This window comes from Bombina bombina, chromosome 3 (assembly GCF_027579735.1).
Source record: "Bombina bombina isolate aBomBom1 chromosome 3, aBomBom1.pri, whole genome shotgun sequence".
Lineage (NCBI taxonomy): Eukaryota > Metazoa > Chordata > Amphibia > Anura > Bombinatoridae > Bombina > Bombina bombina.
The window spans coordinates 887,555,872-887,577,640 of record NC_069501.1 but is presented as its reverse complement, the minus strand read 5'-3'; the positions used below and the strand labels follow the sequence as shown (position 1 = coordinate 887,577,640).

General features: G+C 40.4%; 1 protein-coding gene across 1 annotated transcript in view; it reads right to left on the bottom strand.

Annotated features, from left to right (window-relative positions):
• The window catches only part of RBM26 (RNA binding motif protein 26), a gene marked incomplete in the record, with an annotated part of 247,005 nt that overhangs the window by 18,366 nt on the left and 206,870 nt on the right, over positions 1–21,769 (bottom strand). Inside the window, 2 exon segments of the mRNA XM_053705484.1 lie at positions 11,398–11,484; positions 17,192–17,389. Coding sequence (XP_053561459.1) covers positions 11,398–11,484; positions 17,192–17,389 — 285 coding nt within the window.

The following is a 21,769-nucleotide window of genomic DNA, read 5'->3' as shown; positions in this document are numbered from 1 at the left end:
ACACTTTCCAAGAAAGTAGTTTAATGTCCAAAGAATGCATAGGCTCAAATGGAGAAGCCTGTAAAGCCTTCAGAACCAAATTAAGACTCCAAGGAGGAGAAATTGATTTAATGACAGGCTTAATACGAACTAAAGCCTGTACAAAACAGTGAATATCAGGAAGTATAGCAATCTTTCTGTGAAATAAAACAGAAAGAGCAGAGATTTGTCCTTTCAAGGAACTTGCAGACAAACCCTTATCCAAACCATCCTGAAGGAACTGTAAAATTCTAGGAATTCTAAAAGAATGCCAGGAGAATTTATGAGAAGAACACCATAAAATGTAAGTCTTCCAAACTCTATAATAAATCTTTCTAGAGACAGATTTACGAGCTTGTAACATAGTATTAATCACTGAGTCAGAGAAACCTCTATGACTTAGAACTAAGCGTTCAATTTCCATACCTTCAAATTTAATGATTTGAGATCCTGATGGAAAAACGGACCTTGAGATAGTAGGTCCGGCCGTAACGGAAGTGGCCAAGGCGGGCAACTGGACATCCGAACCAGATCTGCATACCAAAACCTGTGTGGCCATGCTGGAGCCACCAGCAACACATAAGACTGTTCCATGATGATTTTGGAGATCACTCTTGGAAGGAGAACTAGAGGCGGGAAGATGTAAGCAGGATGATAACACCAAGGAAGTGTCAGTGCATCCACTGCTTCCGCCCGAACATCCCTGGACCTAGACAGGTATCTGGGAAGTTTCTTGTTTAGATGAGAGGCCATGAGATCTATCTCTGGAAGACCCCACACCTGAACTATCTGAGAAAACACATCTGAATGGAGAGACCACTCCCCTGGATGTAAAGTCTGGAGGCTGAGATAATCCGCCTCCCAATTGTCTACACCTGGGATATGCACCGCAGAGATTAGACAGGAGCTGGATTCCCCCCAAGCAAGTATCCGAGATACTTCTTTCATAGCTTGGGGACTGAGAGTCCCACCCGGATGATTGACATAAGCCACAGTTGTGATATTGTCTGTCTGAAAACAAATGAACGGTTCTCTCTTCAGCAGGGGCCAGAACTGAAAAGCCCTGAGAATTGCACGGAGTTCTAAAATATTTATTGGTAATCTCGCCTCTTGAGATTTCCAAACCCCTTGTGCTGTCAGAGATCCGAGATCCCCAAACAGCTCCCCAACCTGAAAGACTTGCATCTATTGAGATCACAGTCCAGGTTGGCCGAACAAAAGAAGCCCCTTGAACCAAAAGATGGTGATCTATCCACCATGTCAGAGAGTGTCATACATTGGTATTCAAGGATATTAATTGTGATATCTTTGTATAATCCCTGCACCATTGATTCAGCATACAAAGCTGTAGAGGTCTCATGTGAAAACGAGCAAAGGGGATTGCGCCCGATGCTGCAGTCAGGAGACCTAAAACTTCCATGCACATAGCCACTGAAGGGAATGACAGACTGAAGGTGCCTGCATGCTGCAACCAATTTTAAACGTCTCTTGTCTGTTAGAGACAGAGTCATGTGTTCTGGATGATTTGGAATATGAAGGTATGCATCCTGCAAGTCTATTGTGGACATATAATATCCTTGCTGAGCAAAAGGCAGAATAGTCCTTATAGTCACTATCTTGAAAGTTGGTACTCGTACATAACGATTCAAAATTTTCAGATCCAGAACTGGTCTGAATAAATTTTCTTTCTTTGGTACAATGAATAGGTTTGAATAAAACCCCAAACCTTGTTCCTGAGGAGGAACTGGCATGATTACCCCTGAAGACTCCAGGTCTGAAACACACTTCAGAAAAGCCTGAGCTTTCACTGGATTTACAGGGATGCTTGAGAGAAAAAATCTTCTCACAGGAGGTCTTACTTTGAATCCTATTCGATACCCCTGAGAGACAATGCTCTGAATCCAATGATTTTGGACAGAGTTGATCCAAAAATCCTTGAAAAACCTTAATCTGCCCCCTACCAGCTGAGCTGGAATGAGGGCCGCACCTTCATGCGGACTTAGCGGCAGACTTTGGTTTCCTAAATGGCTTGGATTTATTCCAATTTGAGGAAGGCTTCCAATTGGAAGCAGATTCCTTGGGAGGAGGATTTAGTTTTTGTTCCTTATTCTGACGAAAGGAACGAAAACTGTTAGAAGCCTTAGATTTACCCTTAGGTTTTTTATCCTGAGGCAGAAAAACTCCTTTTCCTCCAGTGATAGTTGAAATAATAGAATCCAACTGAGAACCAAATAAATTATTACCTTGGAAAGAAAGATATTAATCTAGATTTAGATGTCATATCAGCATTCCAAGATTTAAGCCACAAAGCTCTTCTAGCTAATACAGCTAAAGACATAGATCTAACATCAATTTTGATAATATCAAAAATGGCATCACAAATAAAATGATTAGCATGTTGCAGTAAGCGAGTAATGCTAGATATGTCAGGATCCAATTCTCGTTGCGCTAAATTCTCCAACCAAAAAGTTGAGGCAGCAACAACATCAGCCAAAGAAATAGCAGGTCTGAGAAGATGACCTGATTATAAATAGGCCTTCCTTAGATAAGATTCAAGCTTCCTATCTAAAGGATCCTTAAAGGAAGTACTATTTTCCATAGGAATAGTGGTACTTTTAGCAAGAGTAGAAATCGCCCCATCAACTTTGGGGATTTTTTCCCAAAACTCTATAGATTTTGCTGGTAAAGGATATAATTTTTTAAACCTTGAAGAAGGAATAAAAGAAGTACCTGGCTTATTCCATTCCCTAGAAATCATATCAGAAATAGCCTCAGGAATAGGAAAAACCCCTGGGGAAACCACAAGAGGTTTAAAAACAGCATTTAAACATTTATTAGACTGAACGTCAATAGGACTGGTTACCTCAATATCCAAAGTAATTAACACTTCCTTTAATAAAGAACGCATATAATCTATTTTAAATAAATAAGTGGATTTGTCAGTGTCAACGTCTGAGGAAGGATCTTCTGAATCAGACAGATCCTAATCAGAAGAGGATAAATTATTATGTTGCTGGTCATTTGAAATTTCATCAGCTAAATGAGAAGTTTTAAAAGACCTTTTACGTTTATTAGAAGGTGGAAATGCAGACAAAGCCTTCAGAATAGAATCAGATACAAATTCTTTAAAATGTACAGGTATATCATGTACATTAGAAGTTGAAGGAACTGCAACTGGCAATGTACTATTACTGATGGAAACACTATCTGCATGTAAAAGTTTATCATGACAACTATTACAAATGACATTTGGTGGAATAATTTCTACACTTTTAAAACAAATGCACTTAGCTTTGGTAGAACCGATGTCAGACAGCAATGTTCCCGCAGAAACTTCTGAGACAGGATCGGATTGGGACATCTTGCTCAATGTAAGAGAAAAAAAAACAACATATAAAGCAAAATGATCTATTTCCTTATATATACAAACAAAAGATGCAGCAGCATAAGTGTTTTACCAATTTATTCTGGCACAAACAAAGTCCACAACGTTTCGGGTGTTACTCCTTAATCATGTGAGTACATAATGGCACTTGAGTTTGTCCTTATATACCTTTACACAGGTGTAATCAAATAGTAATTGACAACTTGTTAGTAAATTACAACTCCTCAATAATGTTACACCCTCTAGTGGTTATTTCATGTCATTACAACCTTGAATTTACATATTTTCATTATCCTTCAACAAATGGTATAAAAAGAACAAAGTGCACAAAAAAAATCGCTTAAAAACAGATTTAAAATCATGGAAGGCAGATATAATCACGAATCACATCAAACTTAGAGGAGTACTATCCATTTAACAGAATCTGGAAAATCCTAAGAGTTTTTTTAATAAAAAAGGGTCCAATCTAGATCTCTATTCATCCCTTTTGGCAGCAAAGTCCCAAACTTAAAGATCCAAAAAGCCTCTCTTTTCTTTAATAAGTTTTCCCTATTACCTCCTCTCCTAGGTCTATGCACCTGTTCTATAATCTGGAACCTGAGTTGAGAAATATTGTGTTTAGCCTTAATAAAATGATGGGCAACAGGGGCCTCTAAATCCCCCCTCCTGATACTAGATTTGTGTTCATTCATTCTTTCACAGGCTTTACGTGTCGTCTCACCCACATAGAGGAGCCCACATGGGCATTTGATCAGATAGATTATATACTCACTATTGCAAGTGCAAAAGCAATTTATATCAAATTTTTTCCCGGTATGTGGGTGAAAAAACACTGCCCCTTTAATCATGTTGCTACAACTAAAGCAACCCAGACAGGGATAACACCCCTTATTGGCCCTAGTAATATATCTAGTGCCCCCTGACTTAGCAGTACCAACATCACTGCTAATAAGCTTATCTCTAAGTGAGGGTGCCCGTCTGAATGCAGGCATAAAAAATTCTTTAAAGGCTTTTATGTCAGGATTGTACTCAAATAAAATATGCCAAGGTTTTCTAAGGATACTAACTACTTTATTACTGTTTTTATTGTATTCGGTGACAAAAGTAATTCTGTCACCTTTATTCTTATCCTTATTGGCCCTTTTATGGTGAAGGATGTCATGTCTTGTCCCAACAATTACCTTATCCAGATTGGATTTAATCACTGTATCAGGATAGCCCCGTTCTCTAAATAACTGACCCATTTCCTTGAGTCTTTGGCTAGACAAATCAGGATCAGATACAATTTTTTTAACTCACAGAAATTGGCTATAGGGAAGAGAATTAAACAGTGCCGGTGGATGGGCACTCTAGTATCGCAGCAAATTATTGCGATCAATTTTTTTCTTATATATATCAGCCTTCAAAGAATTCTCTTCCCTATAGATAGAGGTATCAAGGAATTCTATACGCTCTTCACTCCAGGTCAGGGTGAATTGTATATGTCTAGAACAGCTATTAAGGTCATTAACAAAATTAAGCAGGGTTCCAATGTCGCCCCTCCACACCCCAAAGATGGCATCAATATAGCGCCACCAGGTGGCGCCATATTGTTGAAAGGCTAAATTTTCATAAACCAAATGTTCTTCATACATATTCATATATATGTTGGCGTAGTTAGGGGCGACATTGGAACCCATGGCAGTACCCTGTTTCTGAATAAAGAATTGATCTTGAAACAAAAAGTAGTTACATCTGAGTACTATATCTAATAGTTCCATAAGAAATTCACATTGTTGGTCAGAGTAATTACCACTGGACTTCAAAACATTACCAATTGCCCCCATACCACTAGAGTGGGTAATGGAGGTATATAAACTAACCACATCAAGAGAATATAAGATATATTTATTATCCTCTAATTGTAGATTTTCTAATTTAACCAAAAAGTCATCAGTATCTCTGACATAGGATTCTGAAGTTATGACAAAAGGTCTTAGTATCTTATCAAGATATATGGCAATATTGGAAAAGATAGAATTGGTACTAGCCACAATAGGTCTACCTGGTGGTCTTCTATCGTTCTTATGGACCCTTGGTAAGGTATAAAAAATAGGCGTAATGTGTTCATCTACACAAAGATATTCCATAGTTTTATTATCTATCAATCCATTTTTAACTGTCTATATTACCACATGAGATATTTCTTTCTTAATTTGAAATATGGGATCCCTGTCTAATTTGCCATAAACCTCTTGGTCACTAAGTTATATCAAAATCTCTTCAATATAATATTTCTTATCCAATATTACAGTCGCACCACCTTTATCGGCTTGTCTCAAAATAATATCTTTCTTATCCTTTAAAGACCCCACAGCTGCATATTCAGATTTAGAAAAATTGTTATTACCTTGCCTCTCAGTATGACATTTCCCAGAATCTCTTAAAGCCTCAATATCGTGAATTACCAATTTAGAAAAAGTTTCAATACTGTGGTTCTGTATAGGTGGATTAAAGGAACTTTTACTCCTAAGACCCAAATATTTAACATTAAGCCGATCATATTCAATTGTTCCAACATTCTCATTATAGTTTTCAAAATATGCTTTTAATTTTAATGTACGAAAAAATCTATGCAGATCTTGAAACAACATTGTTACGGTTACCCTTAGTCTCGCTGAGAGATGGACCGCTTAGTAGCCTGGATCCCTATTGCTAAAGAGGGGAGAAGCTGCTTTCCATAGTATTCTATATGAGTCTCGCAAATATAGAATAATCTCCCTTAGCTGCAGTACAGCTAGGATACCCTTCTGCCCACAAAAACGAGTCAACGCTGCGATTGAGGGTCAAAACAAGAACTCTGGACTGGGATGCCCAGCCTGCTTTTTATTAAGGTTACATGCACACAGGGCACTCCCAGGGGGAGAGGGGGGGAAGCACAAAATCCCCCATCACACATTTAGATAGAGAGCACTGTCCTTTGACAGGCCACAATAGGATTACAGTACTTAAGATAACAAGTTTACAAGTTCATCTTATCAATTAGCAGTCTGGCTCCAGAGGTGATTAGACAATAGTTTCTAAAAGCTGAAAAAAAAGAGTTAACTCTTTATGAAATGAAACTTGTTACGGTTTTCTTGGAGCCCTTCTTAGGCGCTGGCTTGCTGGTTCAGGCATTGCTGCTGGGAAATAAGCTCTTCACAACAAAATAACTAATGCTTCTGTAACAAACATAAAGAAATCACATTCTTTTTTGGGCACATATGAAAGTCCTTTTTCCAGAACCAACAGTTCATCTTTATCAAGAATAGTTGATGAGGTATTCACCACCAGTGAGGTTAGTTCTTTACCTTGGACCTGGTCTGGCGAATCTGACGTACCCCCATTTTTCCTTTGTTTGCTCCAGCGATGTTTGATGCCGCCACGGCGGCATCGCTGTCTGAGTCCCCCGACGGTCTTTCTGATGACCCGGAAGAGGATCCGCTCTCTTTGCTGGTACTGTTGTTACCTCTACGCGCTTGTCTGCGCCAGGAGCCTCTCCCCTCTCTTCGGTCTCTTGCTGTCGGGTCACGTGTCCATCGATACACGTGACCTGTCTGATAGTCCTCAGTGTCTCGCATGAACTTACTGCGCTTGCGTTGTTCCAGCTGCTTACGTAATTCGTCCACAACCGTCTTGGTATCTGTGAAAACTTTAGCAGCTCCATCTACTGGTAATGTTGCCCGCAAGTTATTCTCCATCTCTTTTAAGGTACCTTCCTGCTCCTCCATTTCCTTTTGTAGGCATTCAACAGTAAGTGTTATTAAATCAAGCGAACACTTATTGAGTATAAGTTCAAATTTCTCGCAATAATCCTTATTTGTCAGCATCAAAGTTGGACGTGCTGTCATCCTCAACCCTCTGGGTATTCTTTTCACCCTGTGATATTCAGCTAAGGTTGTAGAATGTAGCTCATAAGCTAGGTATTTCTTTGACAGAAATCTCTGCCGGGTAGTTTTAAGAAAGTCTCTTGAGCCCCTTACCAGAGTCGTGATCCTGGCTCTTCTTAGGATTTTCCAGATTCTGTTAAATGGATAGTACTCCTCTAAGTTTGATGTGATTCGTGATTATATCTGCCTTCCATGATTTTAAATCTGTTTTTAAGTGATTTTTTGTGCACTTTGTTCTTTTTATACCATTTGTTGAAGGATAATGAAAATATGTAAATTCAAGGTTGTAATGACATGAAATAACCACTAGAGGGTGCAACATTATTGAGGAGTTGTAATTTACTAACAAGTTGTCAATTACTATTTGATTACACCTGTGTAAAGGTATATAAGGACAGACTCAAGTGCTATTATGTACTCACATGATTAAGGGGTAACACCCGAAACGTGGACTTTGTTTGTGCCAGAATAAATTGGTAAAACACTTATGCTGCTGCATCTTTTGTTTGTATCTATTTGGGGATCTATTTGGGGATAGGAACCCTGCAGCGTGCATTGGGCATTTAAGGGTGCTGGACTTTGGACTGTTTGCTATTTCCTTATATGACAGTTTCAGGAACGGGAAAAAATGCAAAAGCATAGGCCTCTGATAGAGAAAAAAGCAAGAGGCAAACATCAATGGGGTATTGAAATAATGAAAAAAATTTGGCGCCAAGTATGAAGCACAACGTAACGTAAACTTTTTTGGCGCCAAAAATAACCAGAAATGACACACTCGCGTCACTAATGACGCCGCCGTGTGAAAGGTCTCGGGGTCAAGTATGATGTCGGAAATGACGAAGTTGCTTCATAAACATCTTTTCCGCACCAAAAAAAATTTCGCGCCAACGACGCAATAAAGTTTAGCATTTGACGCACCCACGGGCCTAATACCCGCAATAGCAAGAAGTAGTCAATTGAAAAAAAGACTAAACCCCAGGTAAGAAATAAATTTCTTCAAATGTTTAAATTCACCAAATATGAAACTGACAGTCTGCTGAAGGAAATACATGAACCTGACTCATGGCAAATATAAGTACAATACATATATATAGAACTTTATATAAATGCATAAAGTGCCAAACCATAGCTGAGGCGCCTTAAGTAATAAAAAACATACTTACCAAAAGACACCCATCCACATATAGCAGATAGCCAAACCAGTACTAAAACAGTTATTAGTAGAGGTAATGGTAAATTGAGAGTATATTGTCGATCTGAAAAGGGAGGTAGGAGATGAATATCTACGACCGATAACAGAGAACCTATGAAATAGACCCCCGTTAGGGAAATCATCGTACTCAAATAAGTGATACTCCCTTCACGTCCCTCTGACATTTGCTGTACTCTGAGAGGAATCGGGCTTCAACAATGCTGAGAAGCGCATATCAACGTAGAAATCTTAGCACAAACTTACTTCACCACCTCCATAGTAGGCAAAGTTTGTAAAACTGAATTGTGGGGGTGGTGAGGGGTGTATTTATAGGCATTTTGAGGTTTGGGAAACTTTGCCCCTCCTGGTAGGATTGTATATCCCCATATGTCACTAGCTCATGGACTCTTGCCAATTACATGAAAGAAATGCATACAGACAGAACATTACATCCCAGAAAGAGAAATCCCCCTCTTAACAGGACAACCTGTTCCACCCTCCTGCACACAGGACAGGGCAACATCTTCCAGAGAAAGGAAACCTCACCTCTAAGGAAGCAATACAACTCACCTCAAGGGAAAGGCACAGACAAGGATGGTGCACAAGCTCACAATGCCAAGCCTTAAGTAGAGCAGAAAAAAAAAATCATCCAGGCGCCCCTGATGAACATGAAAGAGGAACTCTCCAAAATGAAAGCACATACCCCCACATTCCCTGGAGAATAAGTGCTTCCGGACCAGACATGGAAATATAACAATTTCTTAAAAGAAAGCCAGAGCCCCAGAATTGTGTAGACAAATACCCCAGGGAACACCATACCCCATCTGAAGAAAAAAACAGACTATACCGTAGAACGGGTTGAAGAGACCAATCCGTAGAACGGGTTGAAGACTCACACAAGAAATCCCAAGCCAAGGGGGAAGAGAGCACCATGTACAGAAGTACAACTCCAAAGAGCAATAGGGCAAGCCAGAACCAAGAAGATTCAACTTCAAGTCCAACAGGCTAGATTACCCACACTTCCATAACCAAGGGGAATACGTAAGGGACAAAGTTACCCAAAGATCAAGACAGTAAGGCTAGGCCTCATAATCTCCTCTGAGTACAAACCCAGAGGACAACATCCAGGGAAGGAAAATGCATAGCATACAGACTCTGGAAACTCGGTAGGTTAACGCCCATTGACAACAGGCACACCCGCAGGACCAGCCCAACGGAAGCCTGCCTGACCAAGCTCAGATAGGAAAAGATACTCAAATCAGATTATAAGAAGATTACTTCATCCCCTTATAATTAATTCTGAGAGCTATTCGGAGAGGAAGACCGAGAACCCCTATATCCATTAAGGATGGGATCCTCTAACACCACCACAATGTGCCGTAGCAGAACACGAAGGCGCACCAGTCTGTACCGAAAAGCACAGCACACCTCCGCCGGAGCCTCAGGACCAGTCGCTCCCCCGGATAAGTGAACGGGCCATCCCCATGCCTAGGGAATCCAGGTTGAGGGAACACGAACGCAATCTTAAGCAAATATCTTAAAGCTGAAGATGTGCCAACGCCATAAGAATTTAAATACGGAAACGTGCCGCAACCTCTGGAGGGAACAAACCGCCGTCCAGGGAAGGATAAGCATAATCTGGGTCACCTGCACATGTAGCAACAGTAAGTGGTAAGGAATTCGCCACTCGAGGGACAGAACCCCCAGAGGCAGATGGCTCATCGACCCCTTGATTCCCCGATCCTGAGGAATTAGGCTCACTAGGACGGCCATCGGAACATAACTGACTGGCATGAGTCATCTAGGCCGGTTCGTATTCGTCACAAGAAATAGAATCTGAATCAGAGGTTACTTGAATCTCAACATCAGTGTCCCCCATAGCTGGGAATGAATACAAAAAGTTTGAATTAATTAGACAAATAAACCTAAACGGCACCTTACACGCCCAATGGCTGGGGCACTCACCACCTTCTAGCACCAGACACCAGGAGGCCAGAATCGTTCCGTTGCCACATGGTCAGGAATGCGGAACTGGAGAGGCAAAAACGTGACCATGCCCGGTCACAAGGTAGGCCGTACAGTCCAAAAAAGCGTGCCCGACCATAAAGGCCGTTTCACTACCAAGGCCGTTATGTTACACAAGGTCTCAAGCCAAAGTAACACTACACATAAGCAGGTCGAATCACATAATTAACCCCCCCCCTGTTCAATAACCCCCTTTAGAAAATATTAACCCTTGATTCCAAGATACAGAAGGAGCCTCACAGATCCTACGTTATAGTTAGTCCCACAAGGTGGTAGCCTCTCGGGAAAAACATCAGTAATACAATACATTCATGAGAAAGTAAAAATAAACGATCCTACCGGAATCTACTCAGTGGAACAGGAACACTGCCCTTCAAGTGTGACAGATAGTAGCGTTGCGTCTGCCATGGACTTGAGAGAAGAAAGCAGACAGGGAAACTTGTCAACGCCGATTGCTTGTGGAGCTTTTAATATGAGTCGGGATGGTTTTGCAGAAAGACTCTCCTTGCATCTCCGGACTCTAACTTTCATCCATGCTTTCACTGAGAGGCTGATAGGACTACTTAAAACTCCAGTCCCATGCCTAAGAGTACTACCCTCCATAAGAGACTACAAGATAAATGTCTATCTACACTTTTGAATTACAATTATCATTAATAATAATTAAAATTAAAATATATAAGAGAAAGACATTTCAGATATAGTCTGCAAAAGTACTTCAGGCACATTTGCTAAACTCAAGATACAATAAAGGAAATGAAGAATACATATTGCATGCATAAGGGAAAGCGATGAGGCTTAGTAGCATTAGCATAGTAGCATAGTATCTAGTGATTTGTGTGTGTGTTTTTATAACAGTTCAAACTTACAGCTTCTGCTTCTGCTCTGGTCTTGAATGCAATAACTGCATGCAGAGATGAGTCATCTATCTGGCAGTCTTCAATTTCACCAAATTGCTATAAATAAATAAATAAATAAAAAGGTGTTAAATATGTTTCTTAATTTGATAAAGTAAATCTTCGATTTACAGCAACAGAAAAAAAAATCTAACAAATGTACTTACTAACTATACAAATCACTCAATGCAGTAATTTTAAATATTAAAGTCAGTCCAGTGAAGTTAAAAAGTTACCTACTAAAAATAACCAAACTTCTTTAATGGGCATGAAAGTGTGAATTTGTTAAAGGTAGTACACACTTTTCAAGTTTGTGGAATCAAACAAATATACTTTGGCACCAGTTTAATTACAATATTAATATACATTTTCACAACATACAACACTCAAATCACTAAATTAATTTGATAGAAACTTGGTACCCTAGATGGGCGGTCATTGCACAGCTGCCTGAAGAAATTTTCTACCAAAAACTGCTTCCGAGGAAGCAAATACATCAAAACGGTAGAATTTAGTAAATGTATGCAAAGACGACCAAGTTGCTGCTTTGCAAATCTGATCAACTGCAGCTTCATTCTTAAAAGCCCATGAAGTGGAGACTGATCTAGTAGAATGAGCTGTCATTCTCTGAGGGGGGGGGGGGCATGACCCGACTCCAAATAAGCCTGATGAATCAAAAGCTTTAACCAAGATGCCAAGGAAACGGCAGAAGCCTCCTGACCTTCCCTAGAAACAGAAAAGATAACAAATAGACTAGAAGTATTCTTGAAATCTTAAGTAGCTTCAACATAATATTTCAAAGCTCTTACAACATCCAAAGAATGTAAGGATCTATCCAAAGAATTCTTAAGATTAGGACACAAAGAAGGAACAACAATTTCTCTATTAATCTTGTTAGAATACACAACCTTAGGTAGAAATTTAAATGAAGTCCGCAAAACTGCCTTATCCTGATGGAAAATCAGAAAAGGAGATTCACAAGAAAGAGCAGATAATTTGGAAACTCTTCTAGCAGAAGAGATGGCCAAGAAAGTAGTTTAATGTCCAAAGAATGCATAGGCTCAAAAGGAGAAGCCTGTAAAGCCTCCAAAACTAAATTAAGACTCCAAGGAGGAGAGATTGATTTAATGACAGGCTTGATATGGACCAAAGCCTGTACAAAACAGTGAATATCAGGAAGCTTAGCTATCTTTCTGTGAAATAAAACAGAAAGAGCAGAGATTTGTCCCTTCAAGGAACTTGCAGACAAACCTTTATCCAAACCATCCTGAAGAAACTGTAAAATTCTAGCAATTCTAAAAGAATGCCAGGAGAATGAACTCCATGAAATATAAGACTTCCAAACTTGATAATAAATCTTCCTAGAAACAGATTTACAAGCCTGTAACATAGTATTAATCACTGAGTCAGAGAAACCTCTATGACTAAGCACTAGACGTTCAATTTTTATACCTTCAAATTTAATGATTTGAGATCCTGATGGAAACAGACCTTGAGACAGGTCTGGTCTTAAAGGCTGGCAACTGGACATCCGAACAAGACCCGCGCATACCAAAACCTGCAAACGATTGTTCCATGATGATCTTGGAAATCACTCTTGGAAGAAGAACTAAAGGCGGGAAGATACAAGCAGGTTGGTAACACCAAGGAACTGCTAACGCATCCACCGCTTCCGCCTGAGGATCCCTGGACAGGTACCTGGGAAGCCATCAGATCTATTTCTGGAAGACCGCACATCTGAACAACCTGAGAAAACACATCTGGATGGAGCGACTACTCCCTCGGATGTAAAGTCTGATGGGTGAGATAATCTGCTTCCCAATTGTCTATACCTGGTTATTGAACCGCAGAAATTAGACAGGAGCTGGATTCTGCCCAAGCAAGTATCCAAGATACTTCCTTCATAGCTTGGAGACTGAGTCCCACCCTGATGATTGACATAAGTCACAGTTGTGATATTGTCTGTCTGAAAATAAATGAACGGTTCTCTCTTCAACAGAGGCCAAACCTGAAGAGCCCTGAAATTAGCACGGAGTTCTAAAATATTTATTGGTAACCTCGCCTCTTGAGATTTCCAAACCCCTTGTGCTGTCAGAGATCCCCAGACAGCCCCCCAACCTGAAAGACTTGCATCTGTTGTGATCACAGTCCAGGTTGGACGAACAAAAGAGGCCCCTTGAACTATATGATGGTGATCTAACCACCAAGTTAGAGTGAGTCGCACATTGGGATTTAAGGATATTAATTGTGATATTTTTGTATAATCCCTACACCATTGATTCAGCATACAAAGCAGGAGAGGTCTCATATGAAAACGAGCAAAGGGGATCGCGTCCGATGCTGCCGTCATGAGACCTAAAACTTCCATGCACAGCGCTACCAAAGGGAATGATTGAGACTGAAGGTTCCGACAATCTGAAACCAATTTTAATCGTCTCTTGTCTGTTAGAGACAGAGTCATGGACACTGAATCTATCTGGAAACCTAAAAAGGTGACCCTTGTCGTAGGAATCAAGGAACTTTTTGGTAAATTGATCCTCCAACCATGTCTTTGAAGAAACGACACTAGTTGATTTGTGTGAGATTCTGCAGAATGTAAAGACTGAGCTAGTACCAAGATATTGTCCAAATAAGGAAACACCGCAATACCCCGTTCTCTGATTACAGAGAGTAGGGCACAGAGAACCTTTGAAAAGATTCTTGTAGCTGTCACTATGCTAAATGGAAGAGCGACAAATTGGTAATGCTTGTCTAGAAAAGAGAATCTCAGAAACTGATAGTGGTCTGGATGAATCGGAATATGAAGATATGCATCCTGTAAGTCTATTGTGGACATATAATGACCTTACTGAACAAAAGGCAGAATAGTCCTTATAGTCACCATTTTGAAAGTTGGCACTCTTAAAAAACGATTCAAAATTTTCAGATCCAGAACTGGCCTGAATGAATTTTCTTTCTTTGGGACCATAAATAGATTTGAATAAAACCCCAGACCCGGTTCCTGAAACGGAACTGGTGTGATTACCCCTGAAAGCTCCAGGTCTGAAACACTTCAGAAAAGCCTGAGCCTTTACTGGATTTGCTGGGATGAATGAGAGAAAAAATCTTCTCACAGGAGGTCTTACTCTGAATCCTATTCGGTACCCTTGAGACACAATACTCTGAATCTATAGATTTTGGACATAATCTGCCCAAATACTTTGGAAGAATCTTAATCTGCCCCCTACTAGCTGAGCTGGAATGAGGGCCGCACCTTCATGCAGACGTAGGGCTGGCTTTGGTTTCTTAAACGGCTTGGATTTATTCCAACTTTAAGGTTTCCAATTGGAACCAGATTCTTTGGGGGAAGGAAGGATTGGGTTTTTGTGCTTTATTTTGTCAAAAGGAACGAAAATGGTTAGAAGCTTTAGATTTACCCTTAGGTCTTTTATCCTGAGGCAAAAAAAAAAAACTCCCTTCCCCCCAGTGACAGTTGAAATAATTGAATCCAACTGAGAACCAAATAAATTATTTCCTTGGAAAGAAAGATGGTAATCTAGATACCATGTCAGCATTCCAATACTTGAGCCACAAAGCTCTTCTAGCTAAAATACCTAAAGACATAGATTTAACATCAATTTTGATTATATAAAAAAATGGCATCACAGATAAAATGATTAGCATGTTGAAGCAAGCTAACAATGCTAGACAAATCAGGATCTGTTTCCTGTTACACTAAACTTTCCAACCAAAAAGTTGATGCAGCTGCAACATCAGCCATAGAAATGGCAGGCCTGAGAAGATAGCCAGAATATAAATAAGCTTTCCTTAGATAAGATTCAAGTTTCCTATCTAAAGGGTCCTTAAAGGAAGTACTATCTTCCATAGGAATAGTAGTACGTTTGGCAAGAGTAGAAATAGCCCCATCAACTCTGGGGATCTTTTCCCAAAACTCCAAACTAACTGCTGGCAAAGGATACAATTTTTTAAACCTTGAAGAAGGGATAAAAGTAGTACCAGGCCTATTCCATTCCTTAGAAATCATATAAAAAATATCATCAGGAACTGGAAAAACCTCTGGAGTAACCACAGGAGGTTTATTAAATGTTTACTAGTTGTAATATCAAGATGACTAGTTTCCTCAATATCCAATGTAATCAACACCTTAACAAGGAACGAATATACTCCATTTTAAATAAATAAGTAGATTTGTCAGTGTCAATATCTGAGGTAGGATCTTCTGAATCAGATAGACCCTCATCAGAGGAGGATACTTCAGTATGCTGTCGGTCATTTGAAATTTCATCAACTTTATGAGAAGTTTTAAAAGACCTTTTACGTTTATTAGAAGGCGGGATAGCAGACAAAGCCTTATGAATCGCATCAGCAATAAAATCTTTTATATTCACAGGGATATCATGTATATTAGATGTTGAAGGAACAACAGGCATTGTACTATTACTGATGGATACATTCTCTGCATGTAAAAGCTTATCATGACAACTATGACATACCACAGCTGGAGATATAATCTCCACAAATTTACAACAGATACACTTTGGTAGAACTGTTATCAGGCAGCAGGGCTCCAACAGTGTTTTCTGAGACAGGATCAGATTGAGACATCTTGCAAATGTAAGAGAAAAAAAAACATATAAAGCCAAATTACTAATTTCCTTATATGGCAGTTTTAGGAATGGGAAAAAAATGCAAACAGCATAGCCCTCTGACATAGAAAAAGGCAAGAGGCACATAGGAATGGGGTTTTGAATAATGAAATTATTTGGCGCCAAGTATGACACACAACGCAAAATGAAATTTTTTGGCGCTATCAACATCCGGAAATGACACACTCGCGTCTTTGCAGATGCAACCTTGTGCAAGGAACTCTGCGTCAACTAAGATGCCGGAAATGAACTTGCGTCACCGGACGTACCTTCACGGGAAAAAAAAATTTGTGCCAAGAATGACGCAATAAACATCATTTTGCGCCTCGCGAGCCTAATTTTGCCCGCAAAAAATGAAAAAGCAATCAATTTAAAAAAAAAAAAAAAAAAAGGCAATCCCAGGTAAGAAAAATATTTTCCTAAATATGTTTTTTCCCAAATATGAAACTGAATAGTCTGCAAAAGGAAATATACATAAACCTGACTCATGGCAAATATAAGTACAATACATATATTTAGAACTTTATATTAATACATAAGGTGCCAAACCATAGCTGAGTGTGTCTTAAATAATGAAAACATACTTACCGAAAGACACCCATCCACATATAGCAGATAGCCAAACCAGTACTGAAACAGTTATCAGTAGAGGTAATGGAATATGAGAGTATATCGTCGATCTGAAAAAGGGAGATAGGAGATGAATGTCTACGACCAATAACATAGAACCTATGAAATAGATTTCCCATGAGGAAAACCATTGCATTCAATAGGTGATACTCCCTTCACATCCCTCTGACATTCACTGTACTCAGAGGAATCAGGCTTCAAAATGCTGAGAAGCACATATCAACGTAGAAAATCCATCACAAACTTACTTCACCACCTCCACAGGAGGCAAAGTTTGTAAAACTGAATTGTGGGTGTGGTGAGGGGTGTATTTATAGGCATTTTGAGGTTTGGGAAACTTTGCCCCTCCTGGTAGGATTGTATATCCCATACGTCACTAGCTCAAGGACTCTTGCCAATTACATGAAAGAAATGATAATGTCAATTCACATCAATAAAGCAGCTTTATAGTGTTAAGATTTAATATAAAAAAAAAATCCAGTTTTACCTACCGCAAAGTGAGGCAGAAGGTCTTCTCTTTCACTTTCATTAAAACCAGATATCTGTAAAGCTCTTGGGCGATGATCTACAACTGCATGAACACCTCTACCCCTTCCGCGCAACCCCCGACCTCTGCCACGCGGCATACCTCTTCCTCGTACGTGAATTCCTCTACCACGACCAGATGATAAGTGACCTCGCTTCGCAGCCTTGAGTAAAATTAAAAAAAGAAAATAAAAAAATTGAATTTTTAACAAAAAATAAAATACAATATATAAAGTTTAAAAAGTGAAACCCATATATAATGAAATCAGTTTAGTTTTCTTTGAATATATAATTGTTACTGCTATTTAAACCAATTAGGAGTGATGAAAATGTAGCTTCCTTTATCAGCACAACTCTGGTGCCACCCTTTGGAAATATTTGAGAAACATTTTGCATATATATTCCATTACAGTACACAAGACTGGAGGACGTTCTGGCAATTGCTAATTCAGCACTCACAGTGTTGGAGTTAGTTTTTAAAATTTTGCAGTCTTTATTTTTACATATCTATTTCTAATTTAAAACTACACTATTTGTAGATATCAAATAACTGGTTAACATATCTCACTGATTTCTATTTCTGGTCCCAGATGCTCAAAACAAACAAGGATTTAAACAGGAAATATTTATACTTTGTCTCTTTAACCTCTAAAAAAAAAAAAACAATTTATGCTTACCTGATAAATTTATTTCTCTTGTAGTGTATCCAGTCCACGGATCATCCATTACTTGTGGGATATTCTCCTTCCCAACAGGAAGTTGCAAGAGTATCACCCACAGCAGAGCTGCTATATAGCTCCTCCCCTCACTGCCATATCCAGTCATACGACCGAAACAAGCCGAGAAAGGAGAAACCATAGGGTGCAGTGGTGACTGTAGTTTAATTAAAATTTAGACCTGCCTGAAAAGGACAGGGCGGGCCGTGGAAGAGAAATAAATTTATCAGGTAAGCATAAATTATGTTTTCTCTAAGTGTATCCAGTCCACGGATCATCCATTACTTGTGGGATACCAATACCAAAGCTAAAGTACACGGATGATAGGAGGGACAAGGCAGGAACTTAAACGGAAGGAACCACTGCCTGCTCCCAAAAACAGCCTCCGAAGAAGCAAAAGTGTCAAATTTGTAAAATTTGGAAAAAGTATGAAGCGAAGACCAAGTTGCAGCCTTGCAAATCTGTTCAACAGAGGCCTCATTTTTAAAGGCCCAGGTGGAAGCCACAGCTCTAGTAGAATGAGCTGTAATCCTTTCAGGAGGCTGCTGTCCAGCAGTCTCATAGGCTAAACGGATTATACTCCGAAGCCAAAAAGAAAGAGGTTGCCGAGGCCTTCTGACCTCTCCTCTGTCCAGAGTAAACAACAAACAGGTTAGATGTTTGGCGAAAATCTTTAGTAGCCTGTAAGTAAAACTTCAAGGCACGGACTACGTCTAGATTATGCAAAAGACGTTCCTTCTTTGAAGAAGGATTAGGACATAATGATGGAACAACAATCTCTTGATTGATATTCTTGTTAGAAACCACCTTAGGTAAAAACCCAGGTTTTGTACGCAGAACAACTTTATCTGAATGAAAGATCAGATAAGGAGAATCACAATGTAAGGCAGATAACTCCGAGACTCTTCGAGCCGAGGAAATAGCCATCAGAAAAAGAACTTTCCATGAAAGAAGTTTGATATCAATAGAATGAAGGGGTTCAAACGGAACCCCTTGAAGAACTTTAAGAACCAAGTTTAAGCTCCATGGAGGAGCAACAGGTTTAAACACAGGCTTAATTCTAACTAAAGCCTGACAAAATTCCTGAACGTCTGGAACTTCTGCCAGACGCTTGTGTAAAAGAATAGACAGAGCAGAAATCTGTCCCTTTAAAGAACTAGCTAATAATCCTTTGTCCAAACCCTCTTGGAGGAAAGACAATATCCTAGGAATCCTAACCCTACTCCATGAGAAATTCTTGGATTCACACCAATGAAGATATTTACGCCATATCTTGTTGTAAATTTTCCTGGTGACAGGCTTTCGTGCCTGAATTAAGGTATCAATTACTGACTCGGAGAAGCCATGCTTTGATAGGATCAAGCGTTCAATCTCCATGCAGTCAGTCCCAGAGAAAATAGATTTGGATGATTGAAAGGACCTTGTATTAGAAGGTCTTGTCTCAGAGGCAGAGTCCATGGTGGAAAGGATGACATGTCCACTAGGTCTGCATACCAGGTCCTGCGTGGCCACGCAGGCGCTATCAATATCACCGATGCTCTTTCCTGTTAGATTTTGGCAATCAGACAAGGGAGCAGAGGAAACGGTGGAAACACATAAGCCAGGTTGAAGAACCAAGGCGCTGCTAGAGCATCTATCAGTGCCGCTTCTGGGTCCCTGGACCTGGATCCGTAACAAAAAAGCTTGGCGTTCTCGCGAGACACCATGAGATCCAATTCTGGTTTGCCCCAACGGAGAACCAATTGAGCAAACACCTCCGGATGGAGTTCCCATTCCCCCAGATGAAAAGTCTGACGACTTAGAAAATCCGCCTCCCAGTTCTCTACACCTGGGATATGGATCGCTGACAGGTGGCAAGAGTGAGTCTCTGCCCAGCGAATTATCTTGGAGACTTCTGACATCGCTAGGGAACTCATGGTTCCCCCTTGATGGTTTTTGTAAGCCACAGTCGTAATGTTGTCCGACTGAAATCTGATGAACCTCAGTGTTGCTAGCTGAGGCCAAGCCAGAAGAGTATTGAATATTGCTCTTAACTCCAGAATATTTATTGGGAGGAGTTTCTCCTCCTGAGTCCATGAACCCTGAGCCTTCAGGGAGTTCCAGACTGCACCCCAACCTAGAAGGCTGGCATCTGTTGTTACAATTGTCCAATCTGGTCTGCGAAAGGTCATACCCTTGGACAGATGGGCCCGAGATAACCACCAGAGAAGAGAATCTCTGGTTTCCTGATCCAGATTTAGTAGAGGGAACAAATCTGTGTAATCCCCATTCCACTGACTGAGCATGCATAGTTGCAGCGGTCTGAGATGCAGGCGCGCGAATGGCACTATGTCCATCGCCGCTACCATTAAGCCGATTACTTCCATGCACTGAGCCACCGTGGGGCGCGGAATGGAGTGAAGAACATGGCAAGCATTTAGAAGTTTTGATAACCTGGACTCAGTCAGGTAAATTTTCATTTCTACAGAATCTATTAGAGTCCTTAGGAAGGAAACCCTTGTGAGAGGAGATAGAGAACTCTTTTCTCCGTTCACTTTCCACCCATGCGACCTCAGGAATGCCAGAACTATCTCTGTATGAGATTTGGTAATTTGAAAGCTTGACGCCTGTATCAGGATGTCGTCCAGGTAAGGAGCCACCGCTATGCCTCGCGGTCTTAGGACCGCCATAAGTGAGCCCAGAACCTTTGTAAAAATTCTTGGGGCTGTAGCCAACCCGAATGGAAGAGCTACAAATTGGTAATGCCTGTCTAGAAAGGCAAACCTCAGGAACTGATGATGATTCTTGTGAATCTGAATGTGAAGGTAGGCATCCTTTAAGTCCACTGTGGTCATGTACTGACCCCTCTTGGATCATGGGTAAAATGGTTCGAATAGTTTCCATCTTGAATGACGGAACTCTGAGGAATTTGTTTAGGATCTTTAAATCCAAAATTGGCCTGAAGGTTCCCTCTTTTTTGGGAACCACAAACAGATTTGAATAAAACCCCTGTCCTTGTTCCGTCCGCAGAACTGGATGGATCACTCCCATTACAAGGAGATCTTGTACGCAGCTTAGGAATGCCTCTTTCTTTATCTGGTTTGCAGATAATCTTGAAAGGTGAAATCTCCCTTGTGGAGGAGAAGCTTTTGAAGTCCAGAAGATATCCCTGAGATATGATCTCCAACGCCCAGGGATCCTGAACATCTCTTGCCCACGCCTGGGCGAAGAGAGAGAGTCTGCCCCCTACTAGATCCGTTGTCGGATAGGGGGCCGCTCCTTCATGCTGGCCTGCTTGCCCTTGTTCCAGGACTGGTTAGGTTTCCTTGCCTGCTTGGATTTAGCAAAAGTTTCCTCTTGTTTTGAAGCAGAGGAAGTTGATGCTGCACCTGCCTTGAAATTTCGAAAGGCACGAAAATTAGACTGTTTGGCCTTTGATTTGGCCCTGTCCTGAGGAAGGGTATGACTCTTACCTCCAGTAATGTCAGCAATAATTTCTTTCAAACCAGGCCCGAATAAGGTCTGCCCCTTGAAAGGAATGTTGAGTAATTTAGACTTTGAAGTCACATCAGCTGACCAGGATTTGAGCCATAGCGCCCTACGCGCCTGGATGGCGAATCCGGAATTCTTAGCCGTTAGTTTAGTCAAATGAACAATGGCATCAGAAACAAATGAGTTAGCTAGCTTAAGAGTTCTAAGCTTGTCAACAATTTCAGTCAATGGAGCTGTATGGATGGCCTCTTCCAGGGCCTCAAACCAGAATGCCGCCGCATTAGTGACAGGCGCAATGCATGCAAGGGGCTGTAAAATAAAACCTTGTTGAATAAACATTTTCTTAAGGTAACCCTC